This window comes from Silene latifolia, unplaced genomic scaffold, assembly GCF_048544455.1.
Source record: "Silene latifolia isolate original U9 population unplaced genomic scaffold, ASM4854445v1 scaffold_95, whole genome shotgun sequence".
In the NCBI taxonomy this organism is placed as follows: domain Eukaryota; kingdom Viridiplantae; phylum Streptophyta; class Magnoliopsida; order Caryophyllales; family Caryophyllaceae; genus Silene; species Silene latifolia.
In genome coordinates, this window is record NW_027413826.1 from 1,352,078 (window position 1) to 1,371,019 (window position 18,942).

An 18,942-nucleotide genomic window follows, 5' to 3' on the forward strand; every position below is an offset into this window, starting at 1 on the left:
AAATATGGAATTACAAAATAAAATGAACTAAGTATGTATTCATCAACAATGTTAAACAATAAACATATTTTACTTATACAATTACTCATTTACAAAAACAGATTTAATAGAATTGATTTAGAACAAATTAAAATTTGCAGCAAATGCTTTACTGATATGGCCAGACAGTATTGCACTAAAGGACGACCAGATTCCATCTGCACAACCAAAAGTAAGCACCATGCCTGTCAATACATAACAATTTCCAATAAAAAGGAAACAGAAACCCTACTATACAACACGTAGCAGAATATATACAAATTATATACAATTTCAATGCCTAAGTTAAAAGCTAACAATATACGAAGCATTTGCCTATAAATATTCATATCTAAACAACCATTCCAACGCTTTACCAGAGACAAAAAACATACACTACCACACAAATATTATGTCTATCACCTATATTAAACCATTTTCCTATGTTTTAGCAAATGCACCTGGCCATTATGAAAATGGCAAGTATGTTTGCAAAAGCTTCACAATAGTAAAACATACCCTGAGAAGCCTTGGATACTTAGTAAAACAAATCAGGATTGTTTGGGAGACAAATGAAGATGAGTTTGCAAGAGTTGTTATAATCGAGTTTGGGTCTTCAACTGACGAATGCATTTCTGCTTTCAAGTTTTCTAAAATTTTTGAGAAAGTAAATCGAGGTCGCGCCAATTTCCAAACCACAGCATCTACAGAACTTCAGAGATACCAACCATACCTGTGGATTGCCACTGAATATGATCGACAGTACTTCGAAGCAAGAAATGTAGAATATGTACCGGTATCTATTGTTCTCAGAAATGCAGCAGATTATGAAGCTAATGGAGAAGAAATATCTGCATACGGAAATGTTTATGCAGCTTTTATTCAGATGTACATGTTAGATTAATGCAATGTACCAATATTTACAAGCAATGAATATAATGCTACTATTCGAATGCCAAATGCAGCCAAGATAGCTTATTCTATTTAAAACTACGTATCATAAAATCGATTAAAACAAATTTATAATTAAACATTCCAAAACATTCAAAAGGCAAAAATCGTATATCTTGGGGTACCGCGCGCATCGCGCGCGGTGCAACCAACTAGTATATATAAATTTGGGGCTAGATGATATAATCAAACAAAGGGTAAATTAATAATTACAGCCTTATATCAACACTTTTTTAAAATTACTACCTTATAAAAAAAAGTTTTAAATTTACTACCTTACAAAGCATAAGTGCATACAAATTGCTACCAAATTCACTTTTCGGTTATTTTTTATGCTTAATGACGAAAATACCCTTCAGTTAAATACATAGTCAACCTCAAAATTTCAGTAAACACACTCAATTATTTCTCTTACTTTTATCTCCTCTCTTCACATTCCTTCTTTTTAATTTAATTCATCTCTATCAATCTATTTCATCGATTTCTCCTCTGTGAACCTAACAAAGTATGTAATCAAGATTAATTTATTTTTAATACTTTTTTTTAGTAATATGATTGAAGTAGAACCCTGTTATTGTTTTTGAGTTTTATAATTTGAAACCCTAACTTCATTTTTATTAAATATTTGAATTAAATCTCCTAATTTTTCTTGCTACATTGCTACCTCATTCAAATTAAAACCCTAATTTTGAACTAGGGTCCTAAATTTTTGTTGTTTTTCTTGTTAATGTTGCTGATTATTGTTGTTGATGTTCAAGACAAGATGATGTAGATGTGTTCAGGACAGTGCTTTGAATAACAACAACATCGGAGCCTTAATTCCAAAATGATTTGGGGACAATCCTCTGAATAATGGTTTTTTTTTTTTGCTTAAAACATAGTCATTGTTATTTCTCAGTCTTGAAGGATGAGGGGGTAAGGTTGAAGAAAAAGAAAGATGCAGAGGAAGAAGATGGTAAAAGAAGGGGAAATCAGAATATAGGAGGGAAGAGAGGTGAGTAAAAGTAAGATAAATTAGAAGAGATGTATTTTGGTCAAAAAATTAAAATTTTAGGGGGGAAATTTAAATTGTGTCGGAATATTCTCTTTTAAGTAACCGAAAGTGAATTTGGTAGCAGTTTGTATGCATTTATGCTTTGTAAGGTAGTAAGTTTAGCACTTTTTTTTATAAGATAGTAATTTTAGAAAAGTAATATATATAAGGTTGTAATTATTAATTACCCAACAAAGAAATTACTAATATGTGAAGGGTGAGGTGGGCACAATAATAAAAAGTCTGAAGCGTGGATTTCGCTGTATCACAATCATTACAATAATAAGAAAGACTTTGTTACTTTGCTTTGTGTTTTGGGAATCACTCAAATTAAATATCAATAAGCTGTAAATCTGACAACGACGGGTGGCACATTTATATTTTAGTAAGGGAACACATAAATGCACTCGTAAATGTACTTTGACATTCTATTGACATGTAATAGGATATTTTATTTATATATAATTGACAAAAATAACCTTAAATTTATGGTTTAAGATCCTTAATACTCCCTCTATACATAAGTTTTCACCCCATTTCTCTATTATATATTAGGTATATTTAAATAAAATGGGGTGAAAATAGGTGTGTGGAGGGAATAAGGAAAATGACATAAGGGTAGTATTGTCATTACATATAAAATAGAGTGTTCCAGTATATTTTGAGAGTGTATTTATGTCTTTTCTTTATAAAATGTAGGTCAATTGCACTATTGCAAGTTGCAATTTATATTTTGAAAAAAAAAAAAAAGGTTAAACTTGCATATTTCAGCTCTTGCTATACGAATATACAATCAATATATCCAAAGATGTACTCTGCTACCGGCGATCGCCTAACGCAATTAAGAGCGTTTGATGAGACGAAAGCAGGCGTCAAAGGGCTGGTAGATGCCGGTGTATCGACCATCCCTTCTATATTCATCCACCCAAATAATGATTATCCACGTAGTACAACAGTTGAAAAAATCGCCACCATTCCGACCATAGACCTTAGCGGGATTGAAAACAATTTGAAGCGAAGGGACGTGGTTAAGATGATTCAAGATGCTCTCGAAACATGGGGATTTTTCCAAGTGGTGAACCATGGGATATCGGAAACCATTTTGCAAGAAATGCTGGAGGGTGTACGACGGTTTTTTGAGCAAGATGATGAGGTCAAGAAATGTTTCTACACTAGAGATGTCTCTAGGAAGTTTGTATATAACAGCAACTTTGATTTGTATAGTGGGCCGGCAACTAATTGGAGGGACTCCTTTTCTTGTTTCATGGCTCCATATCCTCCTAATCCACAGGAACTGCCTGCATGTAATAGGTCCGTTCCCATTTCCTCTTACTCCCTTTGATTCTATAATAATAATAGAGATTTTATCATTTTGTTAAAAAAAGCGATAATTATATTATAAAATGTGATCATTTTCCGACTTTACCATAAGTTTTATTATAAGAAAGTGAACAATTGACCACAAGGATCACGTTTATTAACTTTTATCAATCAATGGTCACATTTATCTGGAGGTAACTTACTATGGTCATAAATAAGAATTTGCTTATAATAAAAAATTTATAAGAATCGTCATAAATAACTTCCAGACGACTTATTTTGTTATAAATTTTTTATGGTCATGTTAGGCTTGGTTACTCCAAATCAAAATCTATGAGAATAAATGAAACTTGAATTTCCTTGTACTAATGTCTTATAAAAAAATCATTTCCATAAAATAACTCATAATAGGATGTCTAATTTATCGATAGACACTCGCATTTTCTTAGACATCCTAAATTCAGTTCCTAAATGGTATTATTAGTAATGTATAAGAGAAAACATAGTCATGTGAGATCTTGTTTGATTCATCCTCATGAATGATATAAGAATATCAAGTTTTTATAATTTTAAATTATGTGTACCTAAATATATTTATGTTTCAAAACGTGCCTCAGCCAGCGTAATAAAGTCAAATGTAACATTTGGTTTGGATGGGAGGAAGTACATGTTGAAAAGTGTGTCAAAAGACTATTTTACAGAACGCGTAAAAAAAAGTCGGGGTGGTAGTACTTTGGAAAATCTAACTTGAGTTTGACTCTTCATAGTTTTCGGAAGCATATATAGTACTTTCTCTATTCAATTCCAAATGGTACTTATCAGTTTTTCGCGTTTGCCAACGCGAGTTTTACTTTGTAAATATCTTTAGTTACACATTTGTAAAAATTATAAAAGTTTGATATGTTAAATGTACTTCTAAAGACGAATAAAATAAGATATCACATGAATATATTATCTTATATATTTAGAGAAAATAAGAAAATTCTTCTTACTTATGCATAGTGTACAAAAAAGATAACTATCATTTGAAGTTGAATGGAGAATTACATACTAGACTCTCGATTGTATTTATATGATTGTCATTAAAGTTTTTGTTATGGTCTTTCACATGTGTGTGTTTTTGTATTGTCCCCACATGGGTAGGATTAGAGTGAGGAGACTTTTCCTCTTATAACGAATTGACTTTCTGTTGAGATGAACCGGTCACTTGCACATACTCCAATAAACCTGTTGTTGAGGACTTTGACAACTTTAATACTATCTAAAAAATTCTCCAAAATGTTACCCTGCAATAGTCCGACATTTGCATTTTCAATGGGGAAATTTCATGGGTTCAACTTAACCCCTATCGAAACGTAATATCTATATTTTGCAGAACGAAAATATTAGTAATGCTTAGTGTTGCATTGGTTAATTCTTTGATATGACAATTAGGTTTGTGATCCGTGAAATTCACGGGTTTATCTGTTTTAGTTTTGACATTTTTATCGTATTGTTAATATTTGTTCGAGCAATTAGTTGTTGATCCATTTAAAAATATACAGTCTTGAAATACATAAAAATTAGTTTGTTAATACCTTATTTCTTTGACAACTTTGGTTTATTTTTTTAAATCGAATCCTACAAGTAACAATGTGGTAGCTACTAATTTTGAGAAAATTGACAACAAAGTAATGACAAAGACGACTCATTATATATACGTGTGTTTATTCCGCAATATAATAAAGTGGGTTTTTTAAATATTAAAGTTTGAAATCATCCGTATGGAAAAATCTTCAATGACGTCTTATAAGGTTGTAAACTCAAAACCTCAGTATAGTTATCTCCAAATTATTTCCAGACCTCTTCAAATATTATTTACATCTGAAAAATATTTAGTATATCGATAGAAAAATATTAGTTACGATTCAACGGTATGGTCGATATCTACTATCTACTCCATGTATTACGAATTAAAATTTCATTTCAAGTACTCAATAATCTAAAAAACTATATTCCCTAAATCCGAATTCCAAAAGGTTCATAAAATTTTTTAAGTTCCTTATTACTATTTCAAGAATTTGATCCATCTCTTGTTATACTTATGTCCACGATCCTATATAAAAATAAAAATAGTATTAAAGACTATAAAATAATCTCTTCCGGTTTTGAAAAAAAAAAATACATAAACTTAAAAATATACGGATTAGAATTTAGAAATCATACTGTTTAATTTTTATCTGAAGGTTCACTTTCGCTTCCTTTTAATACGCTTCCTTTTAGTACATGCCTTGATAATAGTTCATATGAAATGAAAGAGAAAAATATATGTTAGAGATGATTATACTCATGAATCTAAAAATACAAATTCAAATAGGTTGATCGAGAAAGCATAATAGTAAAATTATACAACAATATAAGCTTAATAACAAAATTAAAGAAATATTATAAGATCTTCATTTTGAGATCAAGGATCATCTTATAATAGTTTAAAAAGCATAAACCACTTAAAAAAGTAAAGTAAATTTTATAGAAAAAGAATTAAAAGGTGGGAGTTGGAGAAAAATAAATTGGAAAAGGAAATGACATAATTAAAATGATTAATTATTGTCATGATGGTTCAAAAAGTAAATTGTGAAATTTAAAAGATTTTTCATTCAATTATTTGTACTTATTTATTTATCATTAATTATGAGAGTGAGATTTTTTTTAGGAAATTATGTGAGTAAGTTTATGTATTATTCCTATTTTGACAAAAAAATACATAAACTTAAAAACATACGAAGTAGAATTTAGAAATCATACTATTTAATATTTACCCGAAGGTTCACTTCCGCTTATTTTTATTACATGCCTTGATAATAGTTCATATAAAATGAAAAAGAAAAATATATGTTAGAGATGGTTATATTCGTGAATACAAAATTACAAATTCAAAAAGGTTGATCGGAAAAGTATAATAGTAAAATTACACCACAATATACGTTCAATAACAAATTAAAAGAAATATTATAATACTTCTATTTTGAGATCAACAATCATCCATTACTTATCAGTTTCTACCTTACTTTTTTTTTATCTTTAATTTTACCTCAGTTTCGTGCATTTTGTATTTCTTCCCTCTTCAGATTACCCACTTGATGGTTTGCCTTATCTGCATTCACATATGTTTCATTGTGCTTTAAAGTTACATAAAAAATACATTGACCAAAAGATAAAACATCACCCTGACAAAAACTTGATAAACGAATCAAAACATTGTCGTATGTAAGTCACTTAAATTAAACCAGCTGGAAAACATGAATTCAAATATAAAGCAAACGATTCATAAAATCAATAACATAACAAATTAAAATATACTTTACTGGACACAACAACAACAACAACAACAACAACAACAATAATACTCAATTTAATCAATATAATCAAATAAGTAAATTAAACCATAAAATACAATCCACAACTTAGAAACTCATGACAAATGGGCATATTTTAAATAAATAAAGTGAATAGAAACTATTATAGGTATTGTAGGTTTTATAGTCATTACACAACCATAAGTTCCCATATTTTAATTTAATTTTTAATTTATTTTGTGGTATCATTAAATTAGATAATTGATTGCCGAGGACCTCAAAAGATGAATTAAATAGGATAAAATATTAATGAAAATTATGGGTGTTGAGTAATATAAGGAGTTTTAATCAAAATTATTAACATATTATATTACAAAAATTAATTAAATAGGAAAAACGTTTTATTAATTTGGTTTGTGTTAAGTATTATGAAGAGTTTTAATCAATTTATTACCATGTTTAATTAAAAAAAAATTAAATTAGAAAATGTTAATAATGGTGGTTGTTCAGTAATATGAAGATGTTTAATTAATTTATTAACAGATTTTATTACAAAAAATTTAAAAACAATGAATTAAATAGGAAAATATTAATAATGGTGAGTGTTTAGTAATATGAAAAGGTTTAATTAATTCCTTAACGTGTTTTATTAAAAAAATTTCAATTAAAATTTCAATTTTAATTATAAATTATGAAATTTGATGTAAATTTGTAAGACTTATATAAATTTTGAAAGACAATATATTTAATATAAAAAATTAATTTAAGAATAATGATAATATCCTTTCATATTATAGATATAAGTGAATTAAATTAATTTATAGATAAATAATTTAAATTAATGTCATATAATAATAAATTGATAATCCATGTCACATTAAAATTATGCAACATCACATTTAAATATGCCACGTCACTTTAAATTTTAATCTAGGTGGCTTTTTGGATCTTACGTGGCTTTGTCTAGGTGGCGTTAATATTTCATTTTAGGGTAGCCTTTTAATTATATTTTATAGATTAAAAGGATGTGGGTCCGAGTATCCTTAATTACATTTCACTTCTTTTTTGTTTGATTATTCTAGTTTAATTAATAAATTGCCATATTATTTTTATTTTTATTTTCGTGTGAAATACGTCAAAACTCGAAACCCCATTACTAAAGTCCTAGAAATGCCCCTGAGTCCGGTTGTCCGTGTAACACCCCCCATACACCAAGGTGCCATACCAAGACCACCCAATGCATGAAAGTGCTACCATCTCGGTTACGCGAGGCAATGAATATCAAATAGACCAAAAAAGAACATATTTTAATAGATAAGTTTAAGTGATTACATAACAAAGTGAAGTGAAACCTCTAGAACTCGAGTTTTTGGACAAAGACTCGAAACTGGACAGTGCAACGAACTGTCTGATTGTGAAATAAGGACTGAAATTTGGACGGACAAAGAGGAATTAAACGGTCGAAATGACTGTTCAATTCTTTCTGAAAATATGAAAGAAAAAAAAACAATTTACTTGTGTCCGGTTTTGCATTCAACAAATACCTTTTGATGGACGTAAATTGAAAAAGATATGTTTTAATCCGAACACACAACAATAGATTAAAACTAAGACTAATCCCAACACTAAGTAAAGGACTCGTCCAACCTCAAGCACTAAGTAAAGAGGACTATTCAAGCACTAAGCAAAGAATAGGTTTTGATGAAGAAAACACTTGGTTTCTTACTCATTCTTTAATTCACTCAAATCTGAAAATTACAAGTCCCAAACCTTGGCTTTTATACAACAAGCCATACAATCTTGACCCTTAAAAGCTAATAGGATCTAAGGGCTCACAAATGAGCTGAAATCTAAGCATAAAAAATGGTCCTCTAGGCCTCACATGACCTTACACATTCTTACAAGAAAATGACATAAAGAAAAATGCATAAAAAGTTACAACATTCCTTTTGGATTGTTCTAAAGTCTTATTTATTGTTACAAGGACCTCTTGGCAGCTTTAATGGACCGAACACATGCTCTTGGTAGCTCCCAAAAGTGTTTTAGAACTTTTTTGAACAAAAGAGGAAGGATGAAAGCGACCCTTGCAAAGCTTCTCCCAAACCGTGCCCAAGTCACTATCACGGTTTTGTTGCTTCTCTTTACAACTGATTTAATTCCTTTCAAAATATAAGCTCTTAGACAAAAAGGCTTTAAACTCATCATGGAAGAGTCCTAGTCTGGAAAATACCATGTGTTCTTAGACGGAATTGGAGTTAGACCTCGATTTTGGTGAAGGTTCAAAACTGGGTTTGGAGAGCATCTCAGAAAACCATTTGCATCTTGTAAGGGGCATATCTCTTAGCTGAGGATGAATATCAGGGCCCATGATAGCTCATTTGAAATCTAAGGGAGTAAATTTCACCTCCAAAAAGAATCAACCTTAGACATTGAGTAAATCTTGAGTTATTCAACGTTTAATGCTGATGGGTCAGAAGTTGTCCAGAAACGCATAGGCTGTTTGCATAGCCCACATCTCAAGCTACAGAATTGATATTGTGGTGATTCAAAATCCATGATCTAGTTAAGACCTTAAGCTTTCCAATGACATAAGAATCAAAGGGTCTTCATGAGTATAACTTGAGATATAAAGCTTAGAAATCAGGCCCGCTGGAATGACACTTCAAAAAGCGATGAAATGCATTCAATTGTGATCCATTCCTTGGACTTTTTCTTTTGGCTTAAAAATGAATCACAATGCGACGACTTTTGTTGAAAACTTCCTTTATTCAAAAGAATTTGCCCTCAAATTCTCGACATTCTCGACATTCTCATGACTTCCTCCCGGATCATAGACCAGAATTGTGTATGAAATCGCACCCAATTGAACAAGACTAACTTGCAACCTTATCAACATATAAAAATGAAAGTAAGGATCAAGTTTTTGACAAGTTATACCTTCCAAGATGTTGGTTTCGAAACACAAATCAGACTTGGTGCAGGAGTTAAGATTTGACACACTTAAGTATGGGACAACCCGAGCTCCTCCCCTTGCTTCACCTTTGCCTGAATCCCAACACATCTCACCCTCAAAGGATCTTAGGAAATTATCTATCTTAAGGCTTAGGGGTTGCTGCAACGTCTTGTTTATGGATAGTTCTAATGGACTCAAGTAGATGCTTGAGCAAGCAACAAGTTCAACCACATGCTCTTTCTCAACAAGGACTTGTGTAGAGTGTGTAGGTACTGGTTCCTCCTCCTTTTTGGGTGCAAGAACATCACCTACATCCTCCTCCCCAACTATTTTGATGGCCTCTAATCTGCCCCCCTTAGCTAAGTCCTCAACATACAAAGCCAACCAAAGCAATTCTCCATATGAATGCACCATTTCTAAGTTAATTTTCCGAGCAATTTCAGATTTCAAGCCAAGAAAAAATCTGATTTTTTTTTAAATGATTAACTTCATTGACACACACAAAGTGTAATTCCTCAAATAATTTAGCATACTCATGAACACCCAAGGAATTTTGTTTAAGGGTTTTAAGTTTAGCCCATAATTCATTCATGGTAGAGCAAGGTAGAAACTTTAGTCTCATGTTCTTTTCATGTTTAAACCAAGACCTAATTTTACCCTTCCCTTTCTCCATCCTTGAAAAATTAAGAGCATTATACCAAAACAAAGTACTACCCTTTAAACAAGACACAACCAACTCAAGCTTCCTTTCCTCCGAAAAATACTTGCTCCTAAAATAGCATTCAACCTCATATAACCACGACACAAAGGCTCTACTGTTTTCACCATTAAAATAAGGAAGTAATGGTGTTTTACCTTTGCCTCTGAGGGTGGGAGAGGACTACTTAGGACAATCACGGAGCAAGTGGTGCTCCCCACGACTCAAATCTGGTGGTTTTGGTTCCCTCGGAACTCTGTGACAACCGGTTGCACTCCTTGTAGGCACATCACCTTTAAGCCTTCTTATTTGGGCTTGAAACTTCACCTTAGTTGCTTGTAAGGACTTGGAAGTGGAACCAAGGTCACAAGGCTCAATCTTTGAGCATGGAACATGAGGAACATACTCTATTGCTACTGATTTCTAATGGAAAAACCGAATGGCACACCTTAATAAAAACAGATTTTTTTTCAAACAACAAACCAAGGTTTTGATAACCTCCCTTCACTCATTGTTGTAGTTAGGATACAATGAACTCGCAAAAAGGATTATCCAACCCAAGACTAATACAAGATGGAATTGTGTTATAACCAAAGCTCTGATAACCAATTGAAGTGAAACCTCTAGGACTCGAGTTTTTGGACAAAGACTCGAAACTGGACAGTGCAACGAGCTGTCTGATTGTGAAATAAGGACGAAAATTTGGACGGACAAAGAGGAATTAAATGGTCGAAATGACTGTTCAATTCTTGCTGAAAATATGAAAGAAAAAAAAAACAATTTACTTGAGTCAGGTTTTGCATTCAACAAATATCTTTTGATGGACATAAATTGAACAAGATATGCTTTAATCCGAACGCACAACAATAGATTAAAACCAAAACTAATCCCAACATTAAGTAAAGGACTCGTCCAACCTCAAGCACTAAGGAAAGAGGACTATTCAAGCACTAAGCAAAGAATAGGTTTTGATGAAGAAAACACTTGGTTTCTTACTCATTCTTTAATTCACTCAAATCTGAAAATTACAAGTCCCAAACCTTGGCTTTTATACAACAAGCCATACAATCTTGACCCTTAAAAGCTAATAAGATCTAAGGGCTCACAAATGAGCTGAAATCTAAGCATAAAAAGCGGTCCTAAGCATAAAAAGCGGTCCTCTAGGCCTCACATGACCTTACACATTCTTACAAGAAAATGACATAAAGAAAAATGCATAAAAAGTTACAACCTTCCTTTTGGATTGTTCTAAAGTCTTATTTATGGTTACAAGGACCTCTTGGCCGTTTGAATGGACCGAACACATGCTCTTGGTAGCTCCCAAAAGTGTTTTAGAACTTGTTTGAACAAAAGAGGAAGGATGAAAGCGACCCTTGCAAAGCTTCTCCCAAACCGTGCTCAAGTCACTATCCCAGTTTTGTTGCAGCCAACTGTAAAGTAAAGTACAACTGTTTTAAAACCAAACTACAACTAAAGTAACAAAAGTTCTCATGATAACACAGCGGAAGACTACTATCAAAATCGTGGCGACTCCATCCCCTGCTAATCCCGCACGCATCCATAGTATACCTACTAGACAACTGCTCACCACCCCCGAATGGATCACCACAGTTTTTAAAACATTTAAACGAGATCAGTTACTAATTACACAAAACACAATGTATAAAATACAGCACACACGTTACCCCAAACTCCGTCACAACTCCACACACCTGACTATACACTAAAGTGTGTAGTCCTGCCAGAATACCCATCGCAACAGGTATTCCACACCACCAGTGGGGGACCGCAGCCGTACCCACCTAAGCCTCGCTGATCTCATCCGAGTGATAACCCAAGTTCATTAATGTGCACATCCCCTTCCGTGGCGGGTTCCACAGAGGGCGAATCAAGGGCGTGAAGCCACTCCCGCAAGTGACTCCACTCAACCGAGGACGCACCTCGAGATCCACAGACAAACAACAACAATTATGCAACAACAACTCCAACACAAAAACCATCATGTTATAGATCAACAATAAACACAATCATCATCAACACTTATGTAACCAATAATCGAGGAGGGAAACCCTACCTGGAAAAGCAATCACCAAGATCGTCACAATCAGCTAATCAAAATCGTTCTTCAATGAAATCACATCCTATCAAACATACAATCATACAATCATCATCTAATAAACACAATACTCCCAAAACCCCCAATTTACCCAATTAGGGTTTCAACCAAAATCAATGAAACAACATAAAGACTGTACAAGAATCTTACCCACAATACAACGGTCTCAACGACGTAAAGAACACGACGATCCGACGACTCTAGACCTTAGGATTTGATAGCAAAGTAAGAAGAAAAAGCTACATAACTTGTGTTCTCTTGTGAAAAGTTTAGAATGAAGTAAGAGTGAAAAAGAAATGACGAAATATGTTTTTATAACCTTCTCGCGTTGATATCAAAACCCGGCAAATAACCCGTAAAAACACACTTACTTGATCGAGTAATTTATTTACTCGATCGAGTGCCCCCTACTCGATCAAGTACCCCACTTACTCGATCGAGTACCCATCAGCAGTACACTGTCTCGCACGCAACACTCACTTACTCGAAAGAGTAAGCCCTACTCGATAGAGTACCCAACAACACATAAAACCGTAGTATTGCAGTCCGGGTGTACTTACTAAGAGTTATGTACCTGTTGAAATGTTGAAATGCAGAGAGATACTTATGCAGTACTCAAATCAAGTCATGATGCTAGGAAAGACCTTGTTTGAGCTAATTTCAGAGACACTGGAACTAGGGCGTGACCATTTAAATAAGCTTGGCTGTAGTGAAGGGCTTCAAGTTTTGGGGCATTACTATCCAGCTTGTCCACAACCACATTTGACTATGGGATCACCTAAACATTCAGATGGTGACTTTTTAACCGTGCTATTGCAAGATAAAGTTGGTGGCCTCCAAGTCCACCACCAAGATCAATGGTTTGATGTTCCTCCTACACCCGGAGCTCTTGTGATTAATATCGGAGATCTTTTACAGGTAAATCATACGACTATCTATCTTTTATGTAAATCGTCGGAAAGTTAGGATTTAGTTTCTAAAATACTCGTCACTCTTTCCGAACTAATATATCATGTTAAATAAAGAGGATCAAATGACCCAGATCAGATTGTATAAAATTGGGTCCTAATCCAAACAAATCATATGTATAATGTACTGTGTATTAAGCTAGATACTTTGATTCATATTTTGCTGCAGCTGGTGACTAATGATAAGTTCAAAAGTGTGGAACATAGAGCCCTCTCAAACACAAAAGGTCCAAGGATTTCAGTGGCATCTTTTTTCACCACCAGCATTCAGCCATCTACTAGAGTTTACGGACCCATCAAAGAACTTCTCTCATATGCAAATCCTCCACGGTACCGCGAAACCACGGTAAAAGAATTAACAATCTCCTACAAAAACAAAGGACTTGATGGAACCTCTACGCTGAATTATTACAGGCTCTCATAATGATGTAATATAAAAATAATAAAGACTATGAATGTTGCCCGTTCAACGGACGGGTACTAAAGAAATTGGCAATGATTATCAAACTTTTCCTAATATAAATAAAAAATATGTTTATGTATAAGATATTTCAAATATATATTTGTTTCAATGAAACGTGTTTATTGTGCAGTTTTACATAGAACTTTTCACATTTAATAAGTCTTTTACATTTGTGATGTAAAACACGTAGCTTTAGAATGAACGAATCTAGAACTTGTAAACACGCAGTGGAATTGTTGATTGTGTTATTGTTGTAAAATGTGTTTGTATGTTATTGTGTGAATATGATGATTGCAAAACCGAAAGTAAGGGATATAAATAGCTAAATCTTGTTCTAACCTCGCGAGTTATAGCTTAATATGCTATAACTCAACCTCGCAAGAAATAGTCCTAAATTAATCTCGTAAGATTAATTTGATTTTGCTTACAAATTGTAAACTTTATTGAAATCTGAATAATCTGAAAAATAAGGCCACAACCAGTCCTTATTTATAGTCCTACTTGATGTCAGAAATATAACTTTAACTCTAATACCTTAGCTGCCTAATTAAGCTATCTAACTCTTTCCTAATCTAACTAAAAAACTTATTAAATAATAAACTACTACAAACAGATTTTTAGAAGCTAAGAATACTACTAGGATTACGAAATACAAAGTTTTCTAACTTTATTCGAAAACAGTAAATTAAACTAATAGCTAATCCATTACGATTTAGGAAGTCGTGTCTCCTTACACGGCTGAAAATCCGTGCTCCTACACGGTCTAGGGAACCGTGCCTTCACTGCTTCCTCCGTTGTTGCACTCCCATTTCAGCACCGTCACATAACTCGAACCCATTTTGAAACTTTCTTTTATTTTAGTTATATTTTCACTAATGAGTACTTCATTTTCGCTATCTTCCAATGCTCCCGCATCATTCTCTTCCTCTTTTTGAGAATTTGACCTCAAATTTTCGTCGTCGAGATACGGTGACAAATCTTCCACATTGAAAGTCGCACTTACTCTACCATATTCACTCGGTAACTCTTGTTTATAGGCATTAGGGCCATAACATTCGAGTATCTTGAATGGACCATCTGCTCTTGGCATCAATTTATTCTTTCGCTTGGATTGAAATCTCTCTTTTCATTAATGCAACCATATAAGATCACCAACCTTGAAGATAGGTTATTTTCGATGCTTATTGGCCTTCTCTTTGTATTTAGTATTTTCTTTCTCGATTTGAGCTCTAACCTGCTCACAAACTAGAAGAAACGCTGCTTTTCTTTCCCCAGCCTCGAAAATCAACACATCTTTCTTCGGAATGGGAACCAAACCTATAGGTAAGTATGGATTCACGCCATAGACAATCTCGAATGGAGCTCTTCCCATAGCCAGCGATAGTGTACGATTATAAGCGAACTCAACGTGAGCTAGCTTAATGTCCTAGTCCTTTGTGCTTTTGCTAACCAACCCTCGCAATAAGCTTCCTAGAGTTTGATTAGTCACTTCAGTCTGACCATCTGTTTGTGGATGGTGATAAGTACTGAAAAGTAGCTTAGTCCCCATCAAACGCCATAACGTTTTCCAGAAGTAACTAAGAAACTCAACATCTCTATCTGAGATAATTGTAAGAGGTATTCCATACCGTCTCACAATCCGTCGATAGTATAAATTAGCCACTTTGGTAGCATCATCGTTCTTATGGCATGGAATGAAATGTGCCATCTTAGAGAATCGATGAACAACCACCATACTTGAATCCTTTCCCCTCTAAGTTCTCGCCAACCCTCACATGAAATCCATGCTCAACTCGTTCCATGGTTGTATAGGTACGGGCAGAGGCGTATACAACCCTTATCTATTTTCTGACATACCACACACTTTGCTACGATTTCTTACACATTAGAAGTGTTCACCTAGAATTCATTAGTTTTATTCACACTAAAATGCCCAGTAATAGCTCCTCCATGAGCTTCATGAACCAACAACTCCCGAATTGATCCATTACGAATTCATAATCGATTACCTCGGACTAAGTAACCATCTTGAATAGAATATAACCCGTTGGCTCGATAATTTCTTTTGAGAACTCCGGATCAGATTTATTCAACTCCTTAATGTGCTCAAACCCAAGTATTCTTGCATCTAACTCAATCAACAAACGATGTCTTCAGGACAACGCATCAGCAACAATAATTGAGCTTCCCGTCTTGTACTTGGATGAAAATGTGAATGATTGAAAAAATTGGAATCACTTAGCATGCTGCGGATTCAAATTCTGCTGACTGAGAATGTGTTTATGAGCCTCATGGTCAGAATGCAGTATGAACGGATTTGGGCACAGGTAATAACTCCAGTGATCCAATGCTCTAACAATCGCGTAGAATTCTTTGTGATATGTCGAGTGGTTCAACTTCACACCATTCAACTTCTCACTACTATATGCAATATGCCTCTTCTCTTACACCAACACGACACATATCCTAACGCCACTCACATCACACTCGAATTCAAACAGCTTATCAAAGTCGGGCATCGCTAAAATAGGTCCTGAACACAGTTTCTTCTTCACCTCTTCAAACGCCTTTGGGCAATTGTCGTCCAAACAAACTCTCATCTCTTGATTAGCTCTGGAATTGGAGCCATAATCTAAATAAACCCTTGGATAAATCGTCTATAGAATGAAGCCAAACCATGGAAACTTTGCACTTTTGTTATAGACTTAGGAACCGGCCAGGCTTAAATAACATCGACCTTGGATGAGTCCATACTTACTTCATCTTTGCCCACAATGTAACCAAGAAATACCACACTCGGCACCATAAACGTGCACTTCTCAAGCTTACCAAACAACTTCTGTTTCCTTATTATCTAGAACACGACCCTAAGATGTTCCTTGTGCTCTTCTTTAGTCTTACTATACACACCAGAATATCGTCGAGATAAACTACCAAAAAGTTGTTAAGGAAAGGCCTTAATACTTCGTTACATAGACCAAATGGCATCACGATCCATTCATATAACCCATGTTTCATTTTGAATGCGGTCTTCCACTCATCTCCCTCTCGAATCCTCATCTGATGATAACCACTCCTCAAATCAAGTTTAAAAAAAGCGCACGAACCAGAAAGTTTGTCAAGCATATCATTAAGTCTTGGCATATGAAAGCGGTATTTAATAATAATGTTATTCACCGCTCTACTGTCAATACGCAACCTCCCAGTTCCCTCCTTTTTCGGCACTAATATAGCAGGTACTGCATACGGACTCAAACTTTCCTTTAAATGGCCTATATCTATCAATTCCTGGACTTGTCTCTTTAATTCGTTTTCCTCCTCAGGATTACACCTATAGACAGCCTTATTTGGCAATACTGCCCCCGAAAACAAGTCCATTTGATGTTCAATTCCACGTAAAGGAGGTAACCCATGTGGTAACTCCTCGGGAAATACATCCATAAACTGGTCCAGTAATCCCTATTCTTTATGGCTACTACTCTCACCAATAGAATCCAACTCTCGGACAACTAACACATACGCTTGTTCGCCTCGAGCGAGAATTTCCTCTACTTCCTGAGCCTCGGTAAACATGATGCCCTTATTTAATTTCGACTCTTTAATCTTATTAGGTGGCATAGGTTTCAGATTGTAAGTTACATTACCCTTCGTCACGCTATCCATATTAGACCTCCCTTTGTGTTCCACTTTCCGATCAAACTGCCAAGGTCTGCCCAATAGAATGTGGCATGCATTCATTGGAATCACTTCACACCATAACTCGTCATTGTAGGGTCCTAAGTTCAATGAAATCAAAGACTGTTTCTTTACTTGAATCCCGTGATCCCCATTCAACCAGTGCAGCTTATATCGCTTATCTCGGTCTCTAGTTTGCAATTTAAATTCATCAATCAAAGCCCTCCATACCATATTTGTACATGAACCACAGTCGATAGTAAGATTGCATATTTTGTTATGTACCTTGCACAGAGTATGGAAGATTTGTTCTATCTTTCCGGCCTCTACCGAACTCGATTCCACATGTAGATTATGAAGTACCAGGCACTCTTCCTCACTCTGCGGATCTACATCATAAACAATGCGTTCTTCGTGGTTAGCTTCATCGTCTCCCTGATCCGTCTTCTCCGCTGGTGTGACAAACACGGGAATCATATCGTACAATTCTTGAGCTGTTAAAGCTCGCTTGTGAAGGCACTCATTTGCTTTGTGACCATAGCCTTGACCCATGAAACAACGCCTCACAGAATTCCCTTTAGGCTCCATGGTAACACCCTTTTCTTTATCTTTAGCTTATTCTTTCGGACTCTCTTTAGGCATGCTACGCTGTGATTCGGTTCAAACTTTGTCGTCTAAGCTTACCAATCAAAACAATATTTATAATCTCAACTAACTAATCTTAGTAGAGTGGCAAGTAAAAGTCGGATCCCAAGGGATGGATATTGTATTTATTTATCGGTTGTAGAGAGTTATGTCTTAGGGTGTCACAATTTGGGTTAAGTTTGAGGTTTGCAATCTAAACTACTTAACAAAGTAAATGTAAACAAATTAAAGTAAAGTAAAGTAAGTAAATAGAGTTTGTAAACAATTGATTAAGGCACTAGGGTGTCATGGGTTCATAAGGGAATCATGGTGAAATCTCATAAATAAGTTTCATAGATGCAAGCAAATTATTGTTGTAGTGGAATCGAGTTAGTTTATATCTTACAATTCCTAGGAAGGTTTGGGTCTCGGAGCCGAGTCGGTCAAGATTTTACAACACCTACAAGTCGACTTAATTTCTTCCTATTCAATTATATTCATGGTCTAACAAGCCCTGAGTTGGTTTATATCTTAGAAGTCTTGTTGAATGGATAAAAGATTCATGCTAGGTTGTCAATCAAGCATTTCATCAAGGATAACATGTGCATAAGTTGAAACTACAACAAGCAAGCAATCATATGAACTTATTAAGTTAAGATCTATCCCATGATTAATTCCCCTAATCCCCCATTAACCCTAGTTAGGAGACTACTCACTCATGATCATGGTAAACATGCTAATAAAGGTGTCAATCATATTAACAAAGCTAAACATGATGGATGAGTAAAG

General features: G+C 34.3%; 1 protein-coding gene across 1 annotated transcript; it reads left to right on the forward strand.

Moving 5' to 3' along the window:
- Positions 1 to 2,589: 2,589 nt before the first annotated feature.
- On the forward strand, positions 2,590 to 14,086 carry LOC141640613 (1-aminocyclopropane-1-carboxylate oxidase homolog 1-like). The gene is made up of 3 exons (XM_074449344.1): positions 2,590 to 3,313; positions 13,020 to 13,341; positions 13,561 to 14,086. Exons 1-3 carry the CDS (start codon positions 2,811 to 2,813, stop codon positions 13,813 to 13,815), a joined length of 1,080 nt encoding a protein of 359 aa, XP_074305445.1. The 5' UTR covers positions 2,590 to 2,810; the 3' UTR covers positions 13,816 to 14,086.
- The last annotated feature ends 4,856 nt before the right edge of the window (positions 14,087 to 18,942 follow it).

Excerpts from the sequence above, each read along its gene's own strand:
- LOC141640613 (XM_074449344.1), top strand. The coding sequence starts at position 2,811 with ATGTACTCTGCTACCGGCGATCGCCTAACGCAATTAAGAGCGTTTGAT. Across the intron at positions 3,314-13,019 it reads GAACTGCCTGCATGTAATAG|AGAGATACTTATGCAGTACT; the intron begins GTCCGTTCCCAT and ends GTTGAAATGCAG. Across the intron at positions 13,342-13,560 it reads ATATCGGAGATCTTTTACAG|CTGGTGACTAATGATAAGTT; the intron begins GTAAATCATACG and ends ATTTTGCTGCAG.